At 44.1% G+C, this 24,883-nt stretch overlaps 1 protein-coding gene across 5 annotated transcripts in view; it reads left to right on the top strand.

Moving 5' to 3' along the window:
• Positions 1–9,496: 9,496 nt before the first annotated feature.
• Positions 9,497–24,883, top strand: part of CNKSR3 (CNKSR family member 3) — a gene marked incomplete at its 5' end in the record, with an annotated part of 104,056 nt that continues 88,669 nt past the window's right edge. Inside the window, one exon of one of the 5 annotated variants that reach the window (XM_081251207.1) lies at positions 9,497–9,617. Coding sequence is in view for 2 of the 5 variants with exons in the window: in XM_081251211.1 (XP_081107337.1) it covers positions 9,566–9,617 (52 nt within the window). The remainder of the gene's footprint in view (positions 9,618–24,883) is intronic. The other 4 variants (XM_081251211.1, XM_081251209.1, XM_081251208.1 and 1 more) reach the window with 4 other exon arrangements.

Genomic DNA, 24,883 nt, shown 5'->3' with positions numbered 1-24,883 from the left:
TCCTACTCCTAGATCCTGCCCTAAATAGAAGAAACTGTGGATGGAATCAGGTGTTAAAGAGGAAAGGGGGAGGGCTTCCCTGGTGGCGCAGTGGTTGAGAGTCCGCCTGCCGATGCAGGGGACACGGGTTCGTGCCCCGGTCCGGGAAGATCCCACATGCCGCAGAGCGGCTGGGCCCGTGAGCCATGGCTGCTGAGCCTGCGCGTCCGGAGCCTGTGCTCTGCAAGGGGAGAGGCCACAACAGTGAGAGGCCCGCCTACCGCAAAAAAAAAAAAAAAAAAAAAAAAGAGGAAAGGGGGAGCAGGAGAGGTATTTTTCTCCCCCTGAATTCGTGGGAGTTTAGCGTCTTGAATATCTGAGACATTTCTAGTTGTACAGACAAGGATGGAAGCTTGTTGTCTCGGAAAGGCATACTATTTTACACAGTGAGAGTGAAATGAAGACTAAAAAAGAAATCAAGTGCTGATTAAAGCCATGCTTGGATCTGGGAATTCTTTTGGGTAGGAGGAGGCAGTCCTCAAATGTATTTATGTTGATTTTTAACCAATGTTAGGCAGCATTGCAATGGTTAAATTTATGATGACACAGAGCTGGGAGAGACTTTGTAGATGGTTTGGTTCTGACCCCAGAGAGATGAAATGACTTGGTGAATCATTACTCGGTGAAGAGATGTGGTCAGAGCTAGTTCTAGAAACTTCCAGTACATTTTTTTTCTGGAAAAACCAAACCACCGATTTTGGATTTTTACATTTGGTAAAACAGTAATTTAATTAGAGGTTGTTTTGTGGATATGTTTTCATCTGAGGGGTAGGAAAAAAAAAAGGACCAAGAGCCACAGAATTAAATAGAAGAGGAATTGTAAAAAACCCCCACAAACATTGAAATTATAATTCAAACAGTGTTTGCCTATGAGACCTCTTGGGCTGGGAAGAAGGCAGGGTGAAGGGGACAGGAAGTGAGACAGTGGTTCGGGTCCTAAATGAAACTGGGGCACCTCCCTTCACACCAGGTGACATTTCTTTCTTGGGGAGCCAGACCCTCAAGAGGAGTCAGAGTTGGCATCTGATGACTAGCAATGGTAATAAGTACTTCTCTGTGCATTTAATATTTTTGTTTATTTTGTTTTGATACTGACAGAAGTGAGACCCTTGGTTTGACAACCAAAGTATGATTTGCTATCATTACATTATTGATAGCTTCTCACAAATGGCAAAACTTCATTCTGACAAATTGCATATCTCCACTCCGTGTTAAAATCTATAAACAATATACAGAATACTGAATCTCTATTTTCTCCTCTTATCATTATTCCACATCCTGCTTTCAAAGCCAATGTCAGCAAGTCAGTTTACACAACCATGGTGAGTCCTGCAGATTTACAGTAGACAGAAAGGAAGGGCTCAGGTCCCCATGGAAAACAGCCTTCCCCCCTGGTCTGCCCTCAACAACTGATATTGCAGCATTAGGAAAGATAATTTAAAAAAATTATTTATTTTAGGCTGCGTTGGGTCTTCGTTGCTGCACGCGGGCTTTCTCTAGTTGTGGAGAGCAGGGGCTACTCTTCGTTGCGGTGCGCAGGCTTCTCATTGCAGTGGCTTCTCTTGTTGCGGAGCACAGGCTCTAGGCATGTGGGCTTCAGGAGTTGTGGCTCGCGGGCTTCAGTAGTTGTGGCTCACGGGGTCTAGAGTGCAGGCTCAGTAGTTGTGGTGCACGGGCTTAGTTGCTCTGCGGCATGTGGGATCTTCCCGGACCAGGGATCGAACCCGTGTCCCCTGCATTGGCAGGTGGATTGTTAACCATTGTGCCACTAGGGAAGTCCCAGGAAAGGGAATTTTGAAGCTAGATGCATCCTCAGAGTTCCTTTAGACCTAAATCCTCAATATATAGGCCCAAAGAAGCTGGTTTTCTCAAGGTTACAGGGCTGGTTATATACTGCTTCAGAATTGGGATCATAAAGTCAGCTGGGATCTCAGAGAGTTTTCCTTCAAGATGAATTCTCTGAGAAAAGAACCATCTTAGGCCAGAATCTTGGTAGAGATGAAGTTACCTAACCACAAGATGTGGACACAAAGGGGGAGGAGGTGGCCCTGGGAGCAGAGGTGATACAGGAGCAGGCTTGGCCTCCTTGACCATGTTGCCTGGGTCCCCGCAGGTGAGGCCAGCATCGTATTTCTCCTATTCTTATCTCCTGCTCCACCTGGCTGGCGACTGTGTGGCATCCACAGGGGACATTATTTGGAGCAGGACAGAGGTGAGGCCTGCTGGTTTGCCTCCCTGGCGTTATGCAGGTCCCCCCTTTGTTTCATTCCTCCCAGCACCAAGGATCTCCTAGGACCCAGGTAGCACGAGCTCAACCACCGAAGAGCTTTCTGTTCGCCCCTGAACGGAGGTTCCTTCAGCTCCTGGAATCCCCCACACCCTCACCCTACAGTTGTTTTACTGGGGCTAAGCCCAGGAGAAGGAAAACAACGCGGAAAAGGAACGAATACAACCCCATTCCTCTGTAACTCAAAGCAAAACTTATATGGAATGCAAATGGAAAAAGAGATTTGATCTGGGAGGTTTTTTTCCAGAGTGGAATGCATACTGTAAAATGATTACTGTAAAACAATTACTGTGGCTAGCATTTGTGAGTTAGTTGGTTGTGGATTTTAACAACCATTTTGCTGACTTTTAGGCAGCAAGTGTGAGTTTTCCTGTTCAATTAGACCATTGGGAGTGCTCTTAAAATCCTGTGGAATCATCTGACTTCCTCTGGGAAAACACTGATTGGTATTAACTTTCATCCTTTCCCTTTTGAGGCCGAAGTAGACTGAAATACTTCCTGCTTTTCTAATATGTTCTTTTTCTTTCCACCGTTCCCCCATCCCCAATGATTACAGTATTTCCAAGTACAAGGGACTAGTTGTGGAAAATTAAGGAACAGGCTCCCGTTACAGGCTCACATGTCTAAGGATCCCAAATGGGAGGCGTAAACGTGCTTTTAGTGAAAATGTGGGTGTGTTGAATATCAGGGGCTGCAGAATTTAAATACCCTTGATAGGTTACAACTAGAAGACAGTTTCCTCTTCTGTGTGCAAGTGTAACTATGTAATGAAAGAGCCAAGCATCCTTTAGACTGAACTCAAAGTTCATTAAAGCTGCTTAATTACAGTCTGGAGCACTTGAATTTATATTTCTTTTTCTTTTTAAAATATTTATTTATTTATTTGGCTGTGCCAGGTCTTTAGCTGTGGCATGTGGGATCTTTGTTGCAACATGCAGAATCTTTAGTTGTGGCATGCGAACTCTTAGTTGCAGCATGTGGGATCTAGTTCCCCGATCAGGAATTGAACCTGGGCTCCCCTGAATTGGGAGCATGGAGTCTTAGCCACTGGACCACAGATATTTCTATTTGATCTGAAGTGGCATTATAAAATATCTCTGTTATGCCAAAGTCAAATTAGGAAAATACAAAATAGTAAACAAATTATTTTTATATTCTTCTTGTTAACACTTTAGAGAATTTTGTAAAATTGTGGCTTAGTGTGTTTATGACCCTCAAATCTGTTTTTTATTTCTAATGTTAAAAGTGTACTTGGTTTACTATGGAGAACAGTATGGAGGTTCCTTAAAAAACTAAAAATAGCGTCACCATATGATCCAGCAATCCCACTCCTGGGCATATACCCAGAAAAGACCAAAGCTCTAATTAGAAAAGATACATGCACCCCAAAGTTCTAAGCAGCACTATTTACAATAGCTAAGACATGGAAACAACCTAAATGTCCATCGACAGATGAATGGATAAGGAAAATGTGGTACATATGTGCAATGGAATATTGCACAGCCATAAAAAAGAATGAAATAATGCCATTTGTAGCAACATGGATGGACCTAGAGATTATCATACTAAGTGAAGTAAATCAGACACAGAAAGAAAAATACCATGTGATATCACTTATATGTGGAATCTAACAAATGATACAATGAACTTAGTTACAAAACAGAAAGATAGTCAAAGACATAGAAAACAAACTTACGGTTACCAAAGGGGAAAGCAGGGTTGGGGGGGAGGCATAAATTAGGAATTTGGGATTAATAGATACACACTACTATATATAAAATGTATAAAAAATAAGGACCTACTGTATAGCACAGGGAATTATATTCAAAATCTTGTAATAACCTAGAATGGAAAAGAATCTGAAAAAGAAAAAAAAATATATACATATATATACACACATATATGCACACACATATATACATATATATGTGTGTGTGTATAACTAAATCACTTTGCTGTACACCTGAAACATTGTAAATCAACTATACTCCAATTAAAAAAATGTAAAAAATATTTTTACTTGGCCTAATTTATAGTTTTATTTTTAGGTTTAGCATGACAAACATTAATCTTTTTTCACCCTGAGCTTTTTTGTGTCATTATCAACATGGAACTTATGTTTGAAACAGAAGTCATTGGGTCTGAAACTCTTGGCATTAGATTTACTGGTTCAGAGATGCTGAGCCCCACAATGTTAAACTGAAACTGTAAGAGCCACTGGTGCGAATGGAATTTGGTTCTTTCTGGACACTCCGCAACGTGATAGCTGGAAGGAAAGGTAGCATAAATCTGTGGGGGAAAGTGTAGGATTGATTGTTTCTTTTTGGTCTATAGCGTGGTCCCCCTGTTAACAGTTGCACATAAAGAAGCTCAACTTCTTTTCTGGGTATGGCCTCATATAACAACTCTTCAAAAATACAGCTATAAATCCTGGAAAAGAGGATTTAATGGTGTCAAATGCTTCTCTTTTGTGCTAGAAAAGCGTCATCAACTTCTCCAAGTCTGATTTAAAATAGGTGAGGTTTTTGAACATTTATCCAATCAACATCGATCTCTGAGTTACAAATAGGGCTCAGTAAAAGAAAGCCAAATATCAGCTTTCCTTACTGTTAGGAGGACTTAATTAATATGACTGATCAGAAGAATTTGAATACGTAGGGCACCGCCTGTGAGACTTAAAAAAACAAAAAAAAAGTTGGAGGACTTTCCTACCTGAATTATCTGATAGGGAACCCGGCATATTAGGAAGATAACTACATGACTATGGTGTGAAGAATTCAGACCAAATGGAATTGAATGAAAGACAAGATCATCAACAGCCTGGATAATTTACTTAACTGATGACTTTGCAGTGAGGTAATGTTACAGATAAGAATGCTTAATGCAAACCAAGTAGGATATTTCCCAGGCAGCATTTTGAAGAATTGTTTGGGATCTTTCAAGATAAAAGATGGCATAAGAGGGGCTTCCCTGGTGGCGCAGTGGTTGAGAGTCCGCCTGCCGATGCAGGGGACACGGATGCGTGCCCCGGTGGGGGAGGATCCCACATGCCGCGGAGTGGCTAGGCCCGTGAGCCAGGGCCGCTGAGCCTGCGCGTCTGGAGCCTGTGCTCCGCAAGGGGAGAGGCCACAGCAGTGAGAGGCCCGCGTACCGCAAAAAAAAAAAAAAAAAAAAAAGATGGCATAAGAGACATACATGAGACAATATATGCAGAGAATGTTAAGTAATTTTGAATGTTCTGAAAAGAGTCAAAAAGCAATGTGATGGGAAAAAAGTGATAATCAAGAGAAAGATCATAGATTGTGAGATAAAGTAGATTATTTGGAGCAGCTCCCTTTTTTCATTTTTTCTCTCATTCTGGAAAACCTTGTTTTGAACTGGGGATGGAGCCTGGGTCTTTACAGATTAATTTGTTTAAAAGTTTGCTTATTTTGCTCCTTTTGTGTTTATCAAACAAAGTATGGTAATAACTACTAATTCAAACTGCTCCATTCCTAGTTCTCAAAAAATTAATAAAATATGGACTGGCTCAAAATATTGATATCACATCGATCCTTAGAACTCTCCATCTGGGTCTAGCAGGGTACTTTCCTCTGATTAAAGACCAAAGAAGAAAATCCACCCTCTGAAAATCACATGATATCTTTGATCTACAAAGGCTACTTGGCATTTGTTTCTGAACCCTCCCTGTGCCTAGTTTAGTGCCTTACAAGTACAGAATAAATAAATGACCTAAATGTGCAACCCCAAGTCAGAAAAATAAAGGTGCCGAAAAGAGAAATCTAGGGAACCTGGGCTCTAGTATCAGTTCTACAAATTCAATTAAAAAAAAAAAGGATTTATTCAGCTCTTTATTCTGTGTCAGGGATTGTGGTAAACATCAAGCTGCCCATGAGGAATTCTGCTTCTCAAGAAGATGGCCTGGCTGTCATTTGGTAATGTGCATGCATATACAATGTAATAGGATGGCAAAGATTATAGCTAGCAGAGAAGAAAAATTAACACATTCATAAATGATCATTTTGTATCCACTTTAATTTCCAAAGCTATTTACCTAAGATTCTGCCTTTATTATCTGCCATTAGTGACACTGGATGTCTTCAAGTTTGCATTTCAGACAAGAAGGCCTCCCTCAAACTTTCACCTGCTAACAACTGTAATTAAGGTAGAAGGCCTTATTTAGGTAGTAATTAGCCTCCAGGACTTGAAGTGTAAACAGAATGCTAATTCATTTAGATAGTTAATTGGTCTTCTGGGTTGGAGATCTTAGCATGGCCTTCTTCTTCAACAATGATGTATTTGTCATCAACATACAGATAGTGTGTTGACTTAGTGCAGTGAAATTTTGCAAACTCTTGTTTGACTCTCAGAATTTTAGCTTTTAACTCTCTGGTAATGATGAATGCAAATGAATTTGAAAACATCATGAAAATATCAAGTAAAATTCTGTGGCAAAATCATGAACAGTTGACTTTTTCTTCATAATTACAGGGACCATATGGCTCAATCTATTCATGTTATTCCAGTGTAAGTATTGATAAATCCCCTTTCAGATTCAGGAATATCTTGGTTTGGAGATAAATTATGTGGTCACACTAATCATCATTAAAGATGATACAAAATACAGTGATTGCTGTAACTAAAGGTGTGGGTAAGATTGGTTACATTTTCCAGTGAATCCAATGACAGATGTTAAGATGCTCCCTACTTGCTGCCATAAAGAAAGGATGGTTAATAATTGATGTTATTAAGTTTTAAAAGTCATTTCTTTTTTGAAGGACAACTACGCCATCTGGAATTTTGTCATTGCCTTTACCAAGTCTCCTGGTCAACCAGCAACTCTTGCTCAAAAAACGACAACAAAAAATTATTGTGTTTGATAACTGCATGTCTTTGTGTTGTTGTGGCTCCCCTGCTGTAGATAAGTTGCATGGCAGGTGAGTCCGATGTTTCACTTTTTTTTTTTTTTTTGTGATACGCGGGCCTCTCACTGCTGTGGCCTCTCCCGTTGCGGAGCACAGACTCTGGACGCGCAGGCTCAGTGGCCATGGCTCATGGGCCCAGCCGCTCCGCGGCATGTGGGATCTTCCCAGACCGGGGCACGAACCCGTGTCCCCTGCCTCAGGCAGGCGGACTCTCAACCACTGCGCCACCAGGGAAGCCCCGATGTTTCACTTTTTAAAGTAGGTTTCTTCTTCTTGGGTACTCCAGCTCATCACACTATGCAACAGATGCTTAGGCCTTCTGCTAGCCAGCCTTCCAACATGTGCATCCAAGTTAACCTGTATGAATAGTCCATATCATACTAATTCAACAGATATTTCATGAATGAAGTGGCTGGCACACAAGAGGCATCCAGATATATATTAAATGAATGAATAAATACCAACCGCACCTTTGACTCCCTGCTAGGTGGCACCAGCTAGGTGGTAGGAAGAAGGAGAGGAGAAAAAGCTCTATATAATATCAGGTAAGTTCTGCCTCCCAGGGGTTAACAGTCTCCAACGGGAAGATGTAAATACATAACGCAATGGAAGGTAAGAATCACTGAGTGTCAGAGCATCTGTGAGTGGGGGTAGAGCTCACTAGGGCTGGAGAGGAGGGGGTGAAGTGAGGCTTGAAGGAGGAGAGGTAGGTTTTCAAATTTAGGATTTTCTCCCAGTTCGGGGTTAACTCTGGCCCCAGATTCAGCCCCTGAAAGTAAAAGGGCCCTTCTGTCAGTCGCTGGAACTGCACACAGTATCATTTTTTCTTTTTTTGGAGCTGGCTAACAACTTTCCCTTCACGATTGATGACTAATTCAAATGAGCATTAGCTCACTTTGCAAATATGAATATTACAGTATGGCAATATAGAACGCTAAAAGCTACCACTTTATTATGATTCATCTTAGTTGCGAAGTTGAAATATTGCAGTAGCATTTAAAGAGAAGTGAGTTACAAACAGAGAGAACGGGTTGCCAAGGGGGAGGGGAGGTGGGAGAGGGATGGAGTGGGAGTTTGGGATTAGCAGATGCAAACTGTTGTGTAGAGAATGGATAAACAAGGTCCTACTGTAGAGCACAGGGAATTGTATTCAGTGTCCTGTGATAAACCGTAATGGGAAAGGATATGAAAAGGAATGTATATGTATAACTGAATCACTTTGCTGTAGAGCAGAAGTTAACACATGGTAAATCAACTATACTTCAGTAAAATAAATTTAAAAAGAAGTGAATTAGACTGTCACAATGTCATCCAAAATATAAATAAAATAAAATAATTTTCCCTTAAGCAATTTAAAAGGAGGAGGGCTTAATCGCATAGCAGTATTGACCCACAGCACTTAAAACGAACAGAACGTGCAGGTCTCACTTTAGTTTTGATTTTATTATTACTTTCTTTAGTGCACTGTTGCTCACAGCCAGACAGCCTGTACTGCTACCAATAGGACCCGGGCCTCACCAAAGCCGACGGGCTCTGCAGGATGCACGCGTATCTACAACCCGCCCCCTGAGAAAGAAAGTCCGGCCCGGGCCACTCTGAGTGTGCGGAGACCCGCTGAGAGAGGGAAAGTAACCGGAGTCGGCTGGCTGGGCGGCCAAGCCCCCTCCTAAGTTTCGCTGGGCGTCCAGCCCCGCCCCTTCTTTTATTCCGAGCGCGCAGCTTGGAGCTGAAACTTTGTAACCCGAGCGCGCTCGCTCTGCGCTCCTCCCCGCCCCGGTGCAGCCCACGAGGGAGGCGCAGGAGGTGGGACCTGCGGGCGGGAAGACTCCGGACGCCGGCGCGCGAGGAGCCGGGACCCGGGAGAGCTCGCAGCCCAGAGGAGGAGCTGGAGGGGGAGCGGAGCGCGCGGTCCGAGAACCGGAGGCAGCGGTCCCGGCCGGAGGCGCAGAGGGGCGGCGGGGAGCAGCAGGGCCGGGAGAGTCCCGCTCGGAGCCGAGGCCGGGGGATCCGGGCTCACGGCCCCGAGGCTCAGCAGCTGCCGTCGCCCAGGAGCAGCAGCTGTGCCCGGGGTCCCGGCCGCGGCGGCCGCGGGAGGAGGAGCTGCAGCTGGACGGTGGCAGCTGGAGGAGGGGCCGCGCCGCCCGGGCTGAGCCGCGCTGGGATGTCCCGCTGACCGCGGCAGTCATGCAGCCTTGACGGGGCGCTCGGGCGCGGGGACCAGCCGCGGGTCGCGCCCTCCCTGGAAGGGGCAACGGGCGCGGGCAGCAGGACTTTACCGCCGACTCCAGCCCCGCTGGGTGCCCAGTCATCCACCATGGAGCCCGTGACCAAGTGGAGCCCCAAACAAGTGGTGGACTGGACCAGAGGTGAGCGAGCCTGGGGGGGCCCGGCATCTCCGGCTCCGGGCATCGGCTGGCGGGGAGCTGGGGTAGGGGGTGCTCAGCCCTTTCTGCAGCCGAGAAGCGTTGAGAGCGCAGCGCGGTGACAATGCAAACTTCTTCCCAGTGGCTTGTGCGTCCCTAGCTCTTGTGCCTGCTTTCGGGGGTGCGAGTGGTGGTGGCAAGCCGAGGAGAGGCCCGTCTTTAAACCGGGGGCGGGGTAGGGGTGGCCTCTGATGGAGGATGGAGGTCGGGGGTGCGGATCTTGGACGCGGGGCGCCCTCCCTGCCCTTCCCGGCGCCCCGGCTGCCTGTCCCGGAGCACAGAGGCACAAGGCGCCTTTGTGTGGGTGACTCCCCTCGGACGTCGTCAACGCCGCCTGCCCAGAGCAGTTCGCAGGCGTGACGAGGCGGTTGGACAGGTAAAGGGAGACCCCGGCGGCTCGGCGAGCCTCTGTTTTTGTCGGAGAGGGAGAGAGGGCAGCGCAAAAACCAACACTGAGGCATTGGCGCCGGCGACGAGCCTTGAGCCAGACTCCCCGGGACTCGGCGACTTTCTCTCCGGGAAGGCGCCAGTACCCCCGGTGGCGCCGCATTTTTAGGCCATATTTAAACCCTGGGAAGAAGAAGTCTAACTGTTTGGAACCTTTTCCCTGAGTTATGCCGTCATTTGGGATGAGGAAAAGCAGGGTGTTGGTTGGCCAGGCGGCGGGTGCTGGAGCAGGGGTGGGTGGAAGCTTGGACTCTGAGCTGTCACGGTTACTTTTAAGTACCTGCCAAGATTTCGAGGGAAAAGTGACGGAGGTTTCTCAAGCCTCTTTGAACCTTCCAAGAGAACAAGCCCTCCAAGAACAGCCAATGTTTAATGGGTTCCTCACCCACCTCCCAGCTCAGCATCTCTCTGTTTCAAGTTACTATTTTTTTTTTTTTTACTTTCTTCTATCTGCTCTTCCAGGTGAGAGGAATGGTGTCCTTTCTCAATAATAATAACTAGAATTGTATAGCGCTTTACGGTTTGCTAAGAGCTCTCTCTCTGTTTTTGCCCTTGGTCATCAGTAAGCCTGAGAGGTAGGTAACACTGGTAAGATCAGGTCATCTCTCTAACTGTCTCACCCATGGCTGTGGCATCACAAACACTGGTCATCTCTGCATCTCATTTCTCATGCCTGCGTAGTACACACAGACCACGTGGAATGGGATGTCCCAGATGTATGGGAGGTATGGCACGTGTCAGCGGGGCATGTCTGACCATTTCCTGCTCCTTTGGGAGAAGGGACAGGGTACATCGCTCCTGAGAAGAGGTTTGCCCAGGGACCAAAATTTCCTGGGCTCATATTTAAAACAAACATGAAAACACCAAGTACTTGTACATTGAGTAACGTGTAAATAGCAATGTCACAGCTTGATACCAAACATAAACTTAAAAGCTATAAAGACCCAGATCCTATTTTGAAATGGGGTGTGTTCCCCCATTCAAGATACTACTAGGTCCCCTGTCTAGCGACTTGCCCAGTCTGAGTTGGTTGATCTATTTTACCAGTGTATCCATCATAGAAGCAAACCAAGAAACTGATGACTTCAGCAGTTTTTGACCTCAAGAGCTGCTTTGTCTAAAATGGTAACCAGACCACAAGTGGCTCTTGGGCCCTTGAAATATGGCTGGTCCAAATTGCCATGTGCTGTAAGTGTAAAATACACACTCGTGTGAAAAACAGCATATAAACTATCTCATTGCTAGTTTTTTATACTTACTACATGTTGAAATGATAATATTTTGATATATTGGGGTCAATAAAGTTTATTACTAAAATTAACTTCACCTGTTTATTTTTACCTTCTGAAAAGTGACTCCTAAAAAATTTAAAATTACACAGGCGGCTGACTTTTGCAGCTCACATTATATTTGTACTGGACAGTTCTGCTCCTGAGTAAAAGAAAGGGTTACAATTTATCACTCTTTGGCTTTTCTGAGCTGCTTGCCAGCCTACTTGATAAGGTACAACCAGAAAACCAGTAACAGGCAAACAGGGAGATTATGGAGTGAGATCTTCACACCCTCAAGATTTGTGTCTTTTTTTTTTTTTTTTTTTGGTCCCTCTTGGGATTGGGAGAGGAGAGGCATAAATTCACATCCTGTTATGTTTGTTTAGCATTTAAGTCAGAGCAGATTAAACTGTTTTTGGTATCCTGTTGCCTTGACGTTGTGACTTAGTTGAGATTGCTTTCACCCAGGGAAAGTTTTCTACTGACCTGAAAGAGGAATTATGGGTGGTTCAGTATCTTGGTGTCTGGAGCATTGGATACTGATTAGGTTACATACCTGTGGCTAGTACGTGGCAACGTTATACAAAATGCATGTACCCTTTTGGACCCTTAAGTACAGCCTCATAGAATGACCTGGATACTTTTTGTGTTAGAATCTAGAGAAGATAAAAGGAGGAAGTGTGTGGAGAACTATTAGACGAGAGGCTACATTCTCCCAAATTGGGTGGCACATTACTTGAATATTTCTCATAGTCATGATGTGAAAATATTGACTTTTTAATGAACTATTGGCTTATGCAAACTTGTTTGCATATAGAACTATTTTTAGCTGTCTTTGCTAACCTCCCTGCCCAACCCCCATTTTATAAATACATCCTACTGATAAGCAGCTCTTCTTGTAGATTGCCACTCCTGGCATTGCATGAGTGTGGCAGTGGTGATCCTGAGCGCTGTAGAAAGCCTTAGATTTAAAACTGTCTAAATCCGGCCACGACCTCCAGCTTGCTCTCATGTTGATGTTATTAGGCAGATGCATATATTAGGAAAAAGGTTGCTGTCTACAGAATGAAGTAATTCATCTGGCTTTTATTAGTAGTAGTATTTTATTATTATTATTATAATTTTTATTTGTATTAATCGCTAGCTCTATTAACACCAGTGTTATAATATTAGTAGATCTTCAGTGCGTGTTAGCGCAGGTCTAAGCATTGTACAAGTGTTAGCTCATTTAAATATGTAAACACCCTTTGAGGTAGGAACTATCATTTCCATTTTGCACTTGAGGACACCGAGGCACAGGAAGGTTAAGTACTCTGACCAGTGTCACACAGCCACGACGTGACAGAGCAGCGTTTGACCCTGGACAGTTTGGCTTCATTTCCTTCCATCTTCTTGGGAGCTTCTTCCCAGGGTCACCCCCAGAGGACGCTCAGCATCTTCACCACATTGACGAATAGAACATCAGGATCCCTGTGATGAGTTATAGATCATTTAGTGGAGGAGAGTCATTCGCTGTATGTATGTCTTATTCTGCCTATTCCGTATATGTCAGGGAAGTTATTTGTTAATCAAATTAATTCATAGTTTCATGCCACCTTGCCTTCCAAATGATTTGGTGAAGGCTTTTGCAAAGCAGATGCACTTTTATGATGTGCATCAGGCAAGAATAGGGTCGGCTGCGTATAACAGAAAACCCAGTTTTTGGTGGACTCTCCAAATGAGAGTTTTGATTTTTCCTTGGAAAAGAAGTCTGGAAATAGGGAATTCAGGATTGTGTGGGGTTTCCGTGGTGCCTCAGGACTCCAGGCTCCTTCTGTCATCCTGTTCAGCCATTCTGAGCAGGGGGCTGAACCCTTTATACCAAACACCTCAGTGCAGGATGGCTGCTCCACCACCAGGATCATGTTCTTGTTCCAGACTGGAGAAAGGAGACCCAGAGGAGACAAAACACTGGTGGTAGCCAAGTCTTCCCCTTCAAAGAGCTCTCCTAGAGGTTCCATCAAATGACTTGGCTTACATCGTAGTTGCTACAACTGTCACGTGACTACCTCATGCTACAAGGGAAACTGGTCACTGTAGTTTTTTTAAAAAGTTTCATACACGGTGGCCTTGAAAAAAATTTGGAGTTTATTCAGTAAGGAAGAGGGGGAGAATAGATATTGGTAGGCAGCCAGTAGTGTCTGACATACAGTAATTTACATGTCCTCATACTCATAGATCAGCTCTCAAAGTAGGACACATGTCACAATTTCCCACTTCCCTCAAGCCCATGGGTCTGCCTTGTTTTAGAAATAGTGTTGTATTTTCATCCCTGTTAAGTTTTCTCAGGTCAGAACCTTAAGCTGATGATGAGGCCTTTGTCTCTAAGCCTGATTTTTTTTCTTGTTATATTTAATATGCTCATTTCATTTACAAAGATGTTTCATTGACAACAGTTAATTGCAACTTTATGGTAAAGAATTAAATTAAAAAATTCACATCTGGAGTTCCTTGTAATAATGGGAAAAGTTGGAAAGAGTCTGGCTTAAAGCCAAATCATTCTAAGCTTGATTTAAATATTAGAAGTTACATTGTAAAATGCCGCGTCCCAAGTTGTGTTTCTGCTTTCAGGCCTCTTCAGCAAGGAGCAACGGTTGCTGGTTTGTCCCTGCAGCCCTGTCCGTCCAGCCCTTGGTCGTTGATCGGTCTGCGACGGACAGTCTCGAAATAAGTGTTTTTGTTATTGAGGGAGCACATCTATAAAACCAGCTTTAGTCCCAGAACAGAAGTATCTCTGGCCACCTCCTGGTGCGGCCAGTGTGGTTAATGTTTCCCCATCACCAACCAAGAGGAAAGGGAGCTTTCTTGTTTGAGGTCTGAGCATGTGCTCAGGACATCTGCTCATTCTCTATATGTGGCTGTGGGCACTGCTTTTTTCCTGATATGTTTGTAACATGTGGCAGGTCAGGAGTTTTAAAGTGCCTCACTATCTGGTCACAGAGGAGCTGGAGTTCCCGAGTTAACTGTAGAGGTCTTGTTCGTGGCTGGTCAAAGGCCAGTTCTTTTTGTCATTCTGATTCCAGTTAGGTTGTCCTTCCTTTAGCCTCTAGGGTCGCTGAAAAAGGGAGGTCTTTTGGCAGTTGTAGGTCCACCATTTGGCTATAGGTCAAGAACTTTTTCTTTATTCCAATTTCTTGCCAGTTCTATCTCCTGGACTCCAGCCACAGAGTTTTCTTAATCATAATAATAGAAAAACATTCACTGAAGTATTTATTATGTATCAGACACAGGGCTAAGTGCTTTATTTAGACTCCCTCATTTACTCCTCAGAAAACCCGGTGAGGTGTGCGAACAATTATTAGCCCGTACTAAAGACGAAGAAACTAAAGCAGAGACAGGGAGTCTCTGGTCTCGTGCTGACAGGCGGTGGTGCTCTTAAACGCTCTCCTCTCCTCCATCACTTCATTGCTCCTGTGGCTTGTACCAGGCGTTGGAACTTAAAGGTGAGAGTGTGGGCTCTGGAATCAGTCTCTGGCTTTGTATCCCAGTACCACCTCTGCCTGTGTGATCTTATGTAAGCTCTCAATAAATTACTACTTGTTTTTATTGCTTCCTCTCCTCTTTGATCGTATAGCTTCAGGACATAAATTATTCTCTCTGAGCTGCATGGTCTGTCATAAGGTTGATTCTTACCATTCAGGGACACCAGTCAGTGCCCTGGAGATTTCCCTGCCATTTGCCAGCCACTCAGAGGACCCGGGGTGGGACTTGCAGCTGGTCAGGAAGGTTCTTGTTTTTGTTTTTTGCTTTTTCTATGTTGATATTTTATTAAATTCTTTACATTTTATACTCACAACAATACTATTGCATCCTCTGTGCAAAGTAAATTCTAGGTGTATCTAAAGCTTAATTATGAAGAGCAAACTTAAAAATATTAGAACAAGTAGGGCTTCCCTGGTGGTGCAGTGGTTGAGAGTCCGCCTGCCGATGCAGGGGACACGGGTTTGTGCCCCGGTCCGGGAAGATCCCACATGCCGCGGAGCGGCTGGGCCCGTGAGCCATGGCCGCTGAGCCTGCGCGTCCGGAGCCTGTGCTCCGCAACGGGAGAGGCCACAACAGTGAGAGGCCCACGTACTGCAAAAAAAAAAAAAAAAAAATTAGAACAAGTATACGAAGGACTCTATTAATTCCTCTTAGGCATATTTCTTTTAAAAATACTAAGAAGCAGAAATAATAAAAAGTGACGAGACATACAGATGCCCAACAAGTATATGAAAGGATGCTCAGCATCACTAATCAGGGGAAGGTTCTTGGTGCGCTGAGCGGTAGACGCCTCTTGCCAATATCATGAGCCCTCTTGGGGTAAATAAGTTCAAACTGTATTTTCTCAACTTCTTTCTTAGAGTCACTGGGCTTCCAGTGAGCATGGCGTTAGGACTGGCTCTTGCTTTGGACTGTTGACCCCTCTGTGGCACCTGGTCCATGACTAGTGGTACCCGCGTCGCCCGGGAGCTTGTTGGAGATGCAGAAGCACAAGCCTGCTAACTCTGCATTCTAACAAGATCCCCTGGTGATCCATGTGCACATTGCAGCTGGAGAAGCTCTGCTCTAGCAGCCACTGCAAATGTGTTTTCGCACTTCACTGGTAGGTCCTGCTGTCTGATCTGACATGGGCTCCACCTATTTTATTTAAGTTCCCTGGTGATGACACTTGACTTGGCCACTAATTAAAACAGAAAAGCAGTCTTAGGGTGTGTGCTTATAGTTATATATTTATAAGCACCACCTAGCGACAACATCAGGTGATTCTCTGTAAACTAAATGAGACATTTTCCTTGAGCTGTCTTCCATATTTCTTGGGATTTGAAGAGTTCTCATAACAATCCTTTTTTTTTTTTTTTTTTTTTTTTAAAGCCAAGTAGGAAGAAGGGAGTCATGGGGTGGTCAGTGGGCTTGTGTGGTTGAAGTGTGTTCTCAGGATCCTTAGGTGGACTTTGGAGGATGAGCTGGGCTTTTGGCCAGCCACATGGTCCTGTAGTCTGTGACTGCACCAGGTTTATCAGACTTAGATGATTTTGGGGGAAGATTTCATTGTTGCTGGAAAGTGACACTGAATGTCATTCAGGGCAGTTCTTAAAATTTGGAAGTACATGCTGTGCCGAGGCCGGGTGTCTGAGTTCTGTGTCGGTGGAGATTGGGAGGTGACCTCTCCTTGTTCAGGCCTCACCGACATGCCTCCCTTTTGCATTCACATCATTGCGGAGAGCTGCGGGCACCTTAGTTTTCTGTCTTGCTGTTTCTGTGTCACTGCCTCGATGTTTGTTCATTCCTAGCCTGTTGTGTTCTAGCTCTGGGACATCCATGTTCTCACCTCCTTTTCCTCTTTGCTCTCATTTTGTGAGGTTTCTGGTGTTTTCACCACTGGTATAGCCATGAGCTAGGCTTTAAAGCAAGTTTTATTTACACAAGCTCTTCCGTATTTGTTCTCATTTGATATTTTCACAAGCCCGAGAGGAGCACAGTGAAGGCCCAGTGAGGATAGAGGCTTTCGGACATGAAATGGTTGTCCAAGGTCAGAAGGCCAGGAGTTGGGACCAGACTCCACAGGCTTCTGTTCTCTTGTTCTGTGCAGCCCCTGGTTCCTCCTCTGGTCAAGGTGGTGCTTTTGGTTCTCTCTTCATCAAGTGCCAGGAGGGGCAACTTCAAAGAACTTTTGACTTTTGTGTTTCCTGATGATCCCTTCAGGGTTTACACTCATGGAATACATTCCTTTTTTTTCTCTTTCTTTTTCTTTTCTTTCTTTCTTTTTTTTAATTACACAGCTTAAGCAGGGCCCTACGTATCCTGAACCTGACCTTTTAGCATTTGAGACACTTCTTGCCCGTTATTTATTTTTATTGTAGTTTGTTGACTGTGTTGTATTGTTTCAGAATGCTACTCAGTAATGAATCATTTCTCTTTTTGACTCTCTTAATCTAATTTTTATTTTATCTTGAGTGTCATATGGCAGATTTTTTGTCTGGTACAATTCATATTTCTACTTGGTGGAAGCACATCTATCCATCCATCCATTTAACTTTCTTAAATGATTTTTATGGCTTCATTTCCTGCTTGCCTTTGATTCTTCACAGCATTTTCATTTTAACTGCTGAGGGAGAGATTGGGCATGGTGAATAACACACAGGCTTTGGAATAAAATAGAGCTGGATTCATATTCTGTATTTTTTAAAAAAAATTTTATTGAGGTGTAGTTGCTTCACAACAGATTCTGTATTTGATACTAACCGATTTGAAAACTTAGTAAAGTATCTTAAGTTCCCCAAGCCTGCCTTAGGTTTCTCATTTGTGAAATGTGACTGATAATTAACTCACAGTGTTTTTGTTAGAATTAAAAGAGGTAACGCAGGGAAAGCATTTTGCATAATGTATGGCATATAAATGTTCACAAACTCATTATTGATTAATTCATAATAACTCCAAGTTAATACATAGTATAATTGGATTATTGTTGCTTAAATATTTAATGCTGTTGTGGCTGATAGTCACCTTTCACGTGTTTACCAATAATTTATGACAATTCCATCCTTCTCTGTATTGGTGGATAGGTGGTGAGTTAAATTAACTCCATTCTTTGTCTTCTCCTCGTTGTTTCCTTGGACACTTTTCCCTCACTTCCTTTGAGGACCTTGTATGTCCTGGAGGAAGGTGGCGCCACGGAAAGGTTTAGTAGTAGTTCTCTTGGAGACAGCTTCGGAGGAACACTTTCCTTGATGACAAATTCCACCCTGTAGTAATGAGAGAGTTTCATTCATTCAACAAGTGATTACTGAGGACCTACTAAGTTCCAGGTATTGTTCCAGGTGCTGGAAAGCCAGCTGTGTTCTAGGTACAGGGTTCCAGCTGGGTCCCTCCTTTAATATGGTGGATGTGGGGATGACAAACAACAATACCAAAACCACCACCACAACAAAGCAGATGAACAAGAAAATATTCACTAGTGATAAGTGCTAAGAAGAAAGTAAAGCAGAGAGGTGAAGGAGAGTGACCTGGTGGGAGACTTCTTTGGATGGTGTCATTGGGGAGGCCTCTCTGAGAAGATGACACTTGGGTATGAATGACAGGAAGGAACCAGCCATTGGAAAATTAGGGGGAAGAGCATGTAGGCAGAAGGCACAGCTAGTGCAAAGGCCCTGAGGTGCAAATGAGCTTGGAGTGTTTGAGGAAAGGAAGCGCGGTGTAGTCATGAGGAGCAAGGACAGTGGGGTTGTGGTGGGTGGGGCGAGAGACACAGCTGTCAGGTCATGGAGGGTCTTATAAGTCTTGGACAGGCATTTGCAACATTTTCTAATCATGAAAGGCAGGGGAGTGACGTGATCTGATTTGGGTTCTTGGGGCAGGAATGAGCTGAGGGAGCCCAGATGGAAGGCACTGCAGTATTCTGGAGATGATGGTGTCTTGAACGAAGGTATTGGTGGTTCTAGCATTTGTGAAGCCAAGTTCTAGGTAGAGTTGGTTCACTGATAGCTTCACATCCAGATAATTTAAAAACTATATTTGAACTTGGGGTGTAGATTCATTTTTTTCTTTCTCTGCCAGGGTTCAGAGCTCTCCCTGGCCTTCCCTCATCCTGATTACTCTCTTGTCATTTAAAAGGGGGAGCACAATCTGTCTTTCTGCGTTCACATGCTTTGTTTACATCATTGTTCTCTTCTGGCACATTTTGCAGGGAGCTACAGTTTCTGAAGCTGTTTATTCATCTATGAATAGGGTTTTTGTGAAAGTGGACTTAGCCTAGTTTGTTTTCTTTGACATCAGATGGCTGATGGAACAGTTTTTAACCTGGGATCAGAAGGGCAGATGCAGTTGTGTTTACTAGAGCAAAGCAGTTCCTTGGAATGCAGATCAGTAGTTGTCAAAATTAGAAAATTTTTTTATGAAAACGAAAAATAGTTGAGTCAAAGGAACTGGTCAATAGATCTAATTTAAAATATTTTGCTCTGCTGACAGACTGTCCTAATTTTACTTTGGAAAATAGAGTCACCATTTTTTGATTGAATAGATGGTATTTTGAGAAATTTCAACAGGTAGGAGTTGAACACATTTTTTTTTTTTTTTTAAACACTCAATGCATCACTTACCAACAGGGTAGGAGTGACTGGGAGAGAATCGAAGGTTGGTAGGTTTATATTAGAATAACCTAGAAACTTTACAACACACACCTCATGTCACCCCCTCTAGGGAGAGTATCTTTCAGACTTTTAGAGGAAAAACCCCGATGTGTCATCAGTCAGAAAAGGCAGTGATTATGATCATCTGAATCATGCTTTCCTGAGGAAAACCTTTTAGTGAAAAGAAACACTCTATTTCCTATTTTCAGAGATTTGCAGCAGAAGGGAAATTCAGTGCTTTTGGGTTTAGGAGTGGATGTGTGTGTACATGTGTGTGTGTGTGTGTGTGTGTGTGTTTATGTGTTTCTAACTTTAACCTGTGTTAACTGAACAGATTTTCATGTTCTCAGGGTAATTTTTTTTTTTTTTTTTTTTGCGGTACGCGGGCCTCTCGCTGTGGCCTCTCCCATTGCGGAGCACAGGCTCCGGACGCTCAGGCTCAGCGGCCATGGCTCACGGGCCCAGCCGCTCCGCGGTACATGGGATCCTCCCAGACCGGGGCACGAACCCGCGTCCCCTGCTTCGGCAGGCGGACTCCCAACCACTGCACCACGAGAGAAGCCCTCTCAGGGTAATTTTATATTACCGTGTCTTAGGGAGAATCAAGTCAAAACTCTACCTGGAATATGACCTTTGAAACAGGAAAACTAGCTTGATGTGTAGAGTGGAACAGATTTCACGAGGCACCATCTTAACATGGATTCCAACTGGAGTCTTTTTTTTTTTTTTTTTTGCGGTACACGGGCCTCTCACTGTTGTGGCCTCTCCCGTTGCGGAGCACAGGCTCTGGACGTGCAGGCTCAGCGGCCATGGCTCACGGGCCCAGCCGCTCCGCGGTACATGGGATGCTCCCGGACCGGGGCACGAACCCGTGTCCCCTGCATGGGCAGGCGGAGTCTCAACCACTGCGCCACCAGGGAAGCCCCCAACTGGAGTCTTAAACTAACCATGAGCAGATGACAGAGCTGTGAGTAGCATTTATGAAAATGGCTGTCTACACTAAAGCCTAAAATTGTTGGTAATAAGTGTTAAATAAAAAACACAAATACTGCTTGTGAGTAAGACATCTAAAGACAGATGGTATGAAGTTTGGTTACAAGCACCCCTAGGCCAAGTTGAAGAATCTCATCTAAAACTGATCTGTAAAGAAAGACTCTTTTTGGAGGTGGAGAGACTCTTTGTTCTTCTTATTTGGCGCCATCTAATCGGGATACTTAATGAGCACCTATAAATCTGTGACAATTGTCTCTGACTCCTGGTGTTTTTAAACGGAGATTTTCAAGAAACCCTTTCCCAGCCACATATACGTGGCTCAACATCTTGTCACTGTTGTTCTTGAGCTTCCTCTTTTTTTTTTCAGTGTTTGCAAAGTGTAATCTACTTTGTTTTAAACAAATATACACATTTAAAACCTAGATCCTGTTTTAGTTTGTCAGTTTTGTAAAAAGTTTTATTGAAGTATAGTTGATTTACAATGTTGTGTTTAATTTCTTTTTTTTCTTTTTTTTTTTTTTTTTGCTTTACGCGGGCTTCTCACTGTTGTGGCCTCTCCCGTTGCGGAGCACAGGCTCTGGACGCGCAGGCTCAGCGACCATGGCTCACGGGCCCAGCCGCTCCGCGGCACGTGGGATCTTCCCAGACCGGGGCACGAACCCGTGTCCCCTGCATCGGCAGGCGGACTCTCAACCACTGCGCCACCAGGGAAGCCCCCCTGTTGTGTTTAATTTCTGCTGTACAGCAGAGTGACTCAGTTATACATATATATCGATATATTCTTTTTCATATTCTTTTCCATTATGGTTTATCACAGGATATTGAGTACAGTTTCTTGTGCTCTACAGTAGGATCTTGTTGTTTATCCATGGACCTTCCTTTTTCAACATGAGAGCTTAGACGTGTAAATCCTCAGGCCCCATCCCAGACTCACAGAATCAGAAACTCTGGGGGATGCAGGAGGCTGTGGTCCCTCAGTGATTCTAGTGCTGGCTAAAATTTGAGGACCACCAGTCTATACCAGTCGTGTGGAGCCTAGAAAAATAAATAATGTATGTCAGACCATCCCCCGTAATTCTTGTCTGCAGTTGGTTTTCAGCTAATACATAGTGATTGGGTAGGAAGGAGAACTTTTCTAGTAGGGACAGTTGTTGCATATTTCAGTAGGTGCATTAATGCACTGAGGTCTGTAAGTGTCCTTCCCACAGAGTGGGCAGGGAAGAGTTAAAGCCTTTGTCCCCATGGACTCCTAGACAGCTGTGCCACCCCAGGCCCAGGGGACCCTTTTGTTGTGTATCTCTGAGTGTTCAGCCCCAGGAAAACAGAATGAGGGGAATGTTTCCCAGTCTGAAGGGACCTGTTTAGGTTTTGTGTGGAATTTCCAGGCCTCGCTCTCTTAGAAGAGTAGAATGTGACACCCCGTCCCCCGTTCCATTTTGAGGGAGAGTGGATAGTTGTTCTCTTTCACGTAGCACTCAGGTTTTGGCTTTGAACAATGCATGCAGATGCAAAGGGAAATGAGAGGAAGAAAAAGCAGAAAAAAGAAATACTCAGAGTGGCAAATATGCTGCAGTCCAAGGTGAAAAGCTCTTTTGTTTTAGTTCATGGACATCGAATCAGTGCAGATGGAGTTTGAGAGTTCCCCATTCCCCCTCCACCCCACCCTGCCCTCTGCACAGTCAACAAAGGCCAAGAGAGTCCAAAATAAAAAAAGCTGCTACAGAAGTGAACATTGAGGACTGGGAATGGCCCTGAGACTCGCAACAACAGTTGCAAACTTAGACGCCTACAGGGGCCAGGAGGCAATGTCAGAAATTGAAATGTAGGGGCAACTGGGACAGTAGGGAGTGGTGGAGACTGTGGCGAACCCAAAGATACATGGACTGCTCAGTTTCTGCTGACTGCGGACCTACAGTTTCTAGAATCTTATGCCTCTTTGTTGTTGTTCTTGTTTTCAAATGAAGTTGGGTGTCTGTATTTCTCTGTGACATTTTTCAGTTTTTAGAAATCTGTCAACAGTTTTTTTTTTGGTATAGGCCAAGCATAACATATCTGTGGGCTAGTGTGTTGATTCCCACTGTGGACAGCTGTGGTCAGGTTTGTCTTAGTGAGAAACAGACGTATGATATGTGAATACAAGTAGCCGTAGAGCAACTCATTAATTATTTAGTAAATCTGTTTCTTAACCTATAATTTCATTTTGCTACTTAACTAATGACCTTATTTGTAAAATTGTAACATGTAACTCCCTATAGGTACTGTTAAGCCAGAAATACCGATACCTTGATGAACCCAGCAGGCCATTGAGTAGTTACTCTGCAGTGTAAAAGCAAGAATTTGGCTTCTTCTGAGTGAGTTTACTTTGCCACTCACTGGCTGTGTGGTATTGGTCCCTGACAGGAACTGTTTCTGTTTGTACAGAAAGATTCTATGTATAAAATAAAGCATATACCTTGGAAATAAGGTATGTGCTCCTAACTTCCGTGCTGGCTTGTGGGGTCCTGTTTGAAATAGTAAGTTATCAGTTTACTTAAGGTCTTTCTATCTTCCTGGTGCTCTGAATTGGGAGACAAAACAAACAGGAAAAGCACTAGTTTTAGTACTTAAACTGGAGTGGTACTGAGCCCAGGATACAATCTGCAACACTTCTCAATCAAAATCTCAGAGCGTTAGGCTTCCCTGGTGGCGCAGTGGTTAAGAATCCGCCTGCCAGTGCAGAAGACACGGGTTCGAGCCCTGGCCCTGGAAGATCCCACATGCCGCGGAGCAACTAAGCCCGCGAGCCACAACTACTGAGCCCACATGCCACAACGACTGAAGCCCACGAGCCACACCTACTGAAGCCTGTGTGCCTAGAGCCCATGCTCCGCAACAAGAGAAGCCATCACAGCGAAGAGTAGCCCCCGCTTATGCAACTAGAGAAAGCCCACACTCAACAATGAAGACCCAACGCAGCCAAAAATAAATAAGTAAATAGATAGATAGATAGATAAATAAATAAATAAATAAAAATTTCCAGAATGTTTTAACTTTTCAGTGTGTTTTGTAAGTGAGCAGTCCATATACGTGTCTGTATACACATACACACATATAAGTATACAGACTATATTTACATATATATACACACACGTACATTCATTATGGATGATATTTTGTTAAACCTTCATGAGGTGTTTCTATCAACCATTTATTCCCTTTAAAAACTTAAAATGAAAAAATATATAGATTTCCTTTCTAGCACCAGTTCCTCTGCTTCACGCTAGGAGCAAAAAGACGAATTAGATGTAAACGAAGCCTGTCATGAAGGAGCACACTCCTCGGTCGGGGACGCAGCAGTTAGCAGGTGACATTTACTGAGATTTCTGACGTGCTCGACCCTTGCTGTGGCTTTTCGTGAATTATCTCGTTTCGTCCTCACAATACTTGTTTGACGGCAGCACTTTTATCGTCTTCATTTCAGAGTTAAGGAGGCCAGGCCCTGACCCCTCTGAGGTTGTGTACACAGTAGATGGGGTTTGAGTCAAGAAACGTTTGATTCTAGAACCTGACCTTACCTGGCTGCTCTTGGGTAGGCACCGACGTAAGTTCGTCCTGATAATAAGTTTTTGTTTTTGTTTTTTTTGCGGTACGCAGGCCTCTCACTGCCGTGGCCCCTCCCATTGCGGAGCACAGGCTCCGGATGCGCAGGCTCAGCGGCCATGGCTCACGGGCCCAGCCGCTCCTCGGCACGTGGGATCCTCCCGGACCGGGGCACGAACCCGTGTCCTCTGCATCGGCAGGCGGACTCTCAACCACTGCGCCACCCGGGAAGCCCCTGATAATAAGTTTTGAGGGCAAGAGGAGAACACTGACGTTATTAACAGTATGGTCTGAATTGCTCTACTTAAATGTAACCTGTAATTTTACCACTCGATAAAGATAACTGTAGGGAATACTGTATCTATATTTTTTCTCTTTTTAATATTTGATAGGGTGACTGGAAAGGGAAGAAGAGGGATTTAAAAATGTACTTAATAGGGATTATGCACTTTTGGATAGTCACTTAATGTTTTCAAGTTCCAGTTTTGCCTAAGTTAAATTTCCGAGATTGTATGAATATATATGTACAAAAACTAGAAGGAAATATATTTCAATGCCAGCATTGGTTCTCTATGGATGATGGAATTAGAGATGGCTTTTGTTCTCTTGTTTATACATTCTAGGGTAATCAGATGATTTTTCTGCTGTATTCAGAGCCAGGGCTCCTTTCTGTTTGGCCTCATCCTTAGGCTGCTGGGGACTCAGAAGGGCCATAAAGGGCCACATGGGAGAGAATGTGGAACTTACTTTCCTGTCTTTCTCTCCAGGATCT

Source organism: Mesoplodon bidens, assembly GCF_964165515.1.
Source record: "Mesoplodon bidens genome assembly, chromosome: 12".
NCBI classification, from domain to species: domain Eukaryota; kingdom Metazoa; phylum Chordata; class Mammalia; order Artiodactyla; family Ziphiidae; genus Mesoplodon; species Mesoplodon bidens.
The sequence above is the reverse complement of the archived record's forward strand: the minus strand, read 5'-3'. Positions and strand labels throughout refer to the sequence as shown.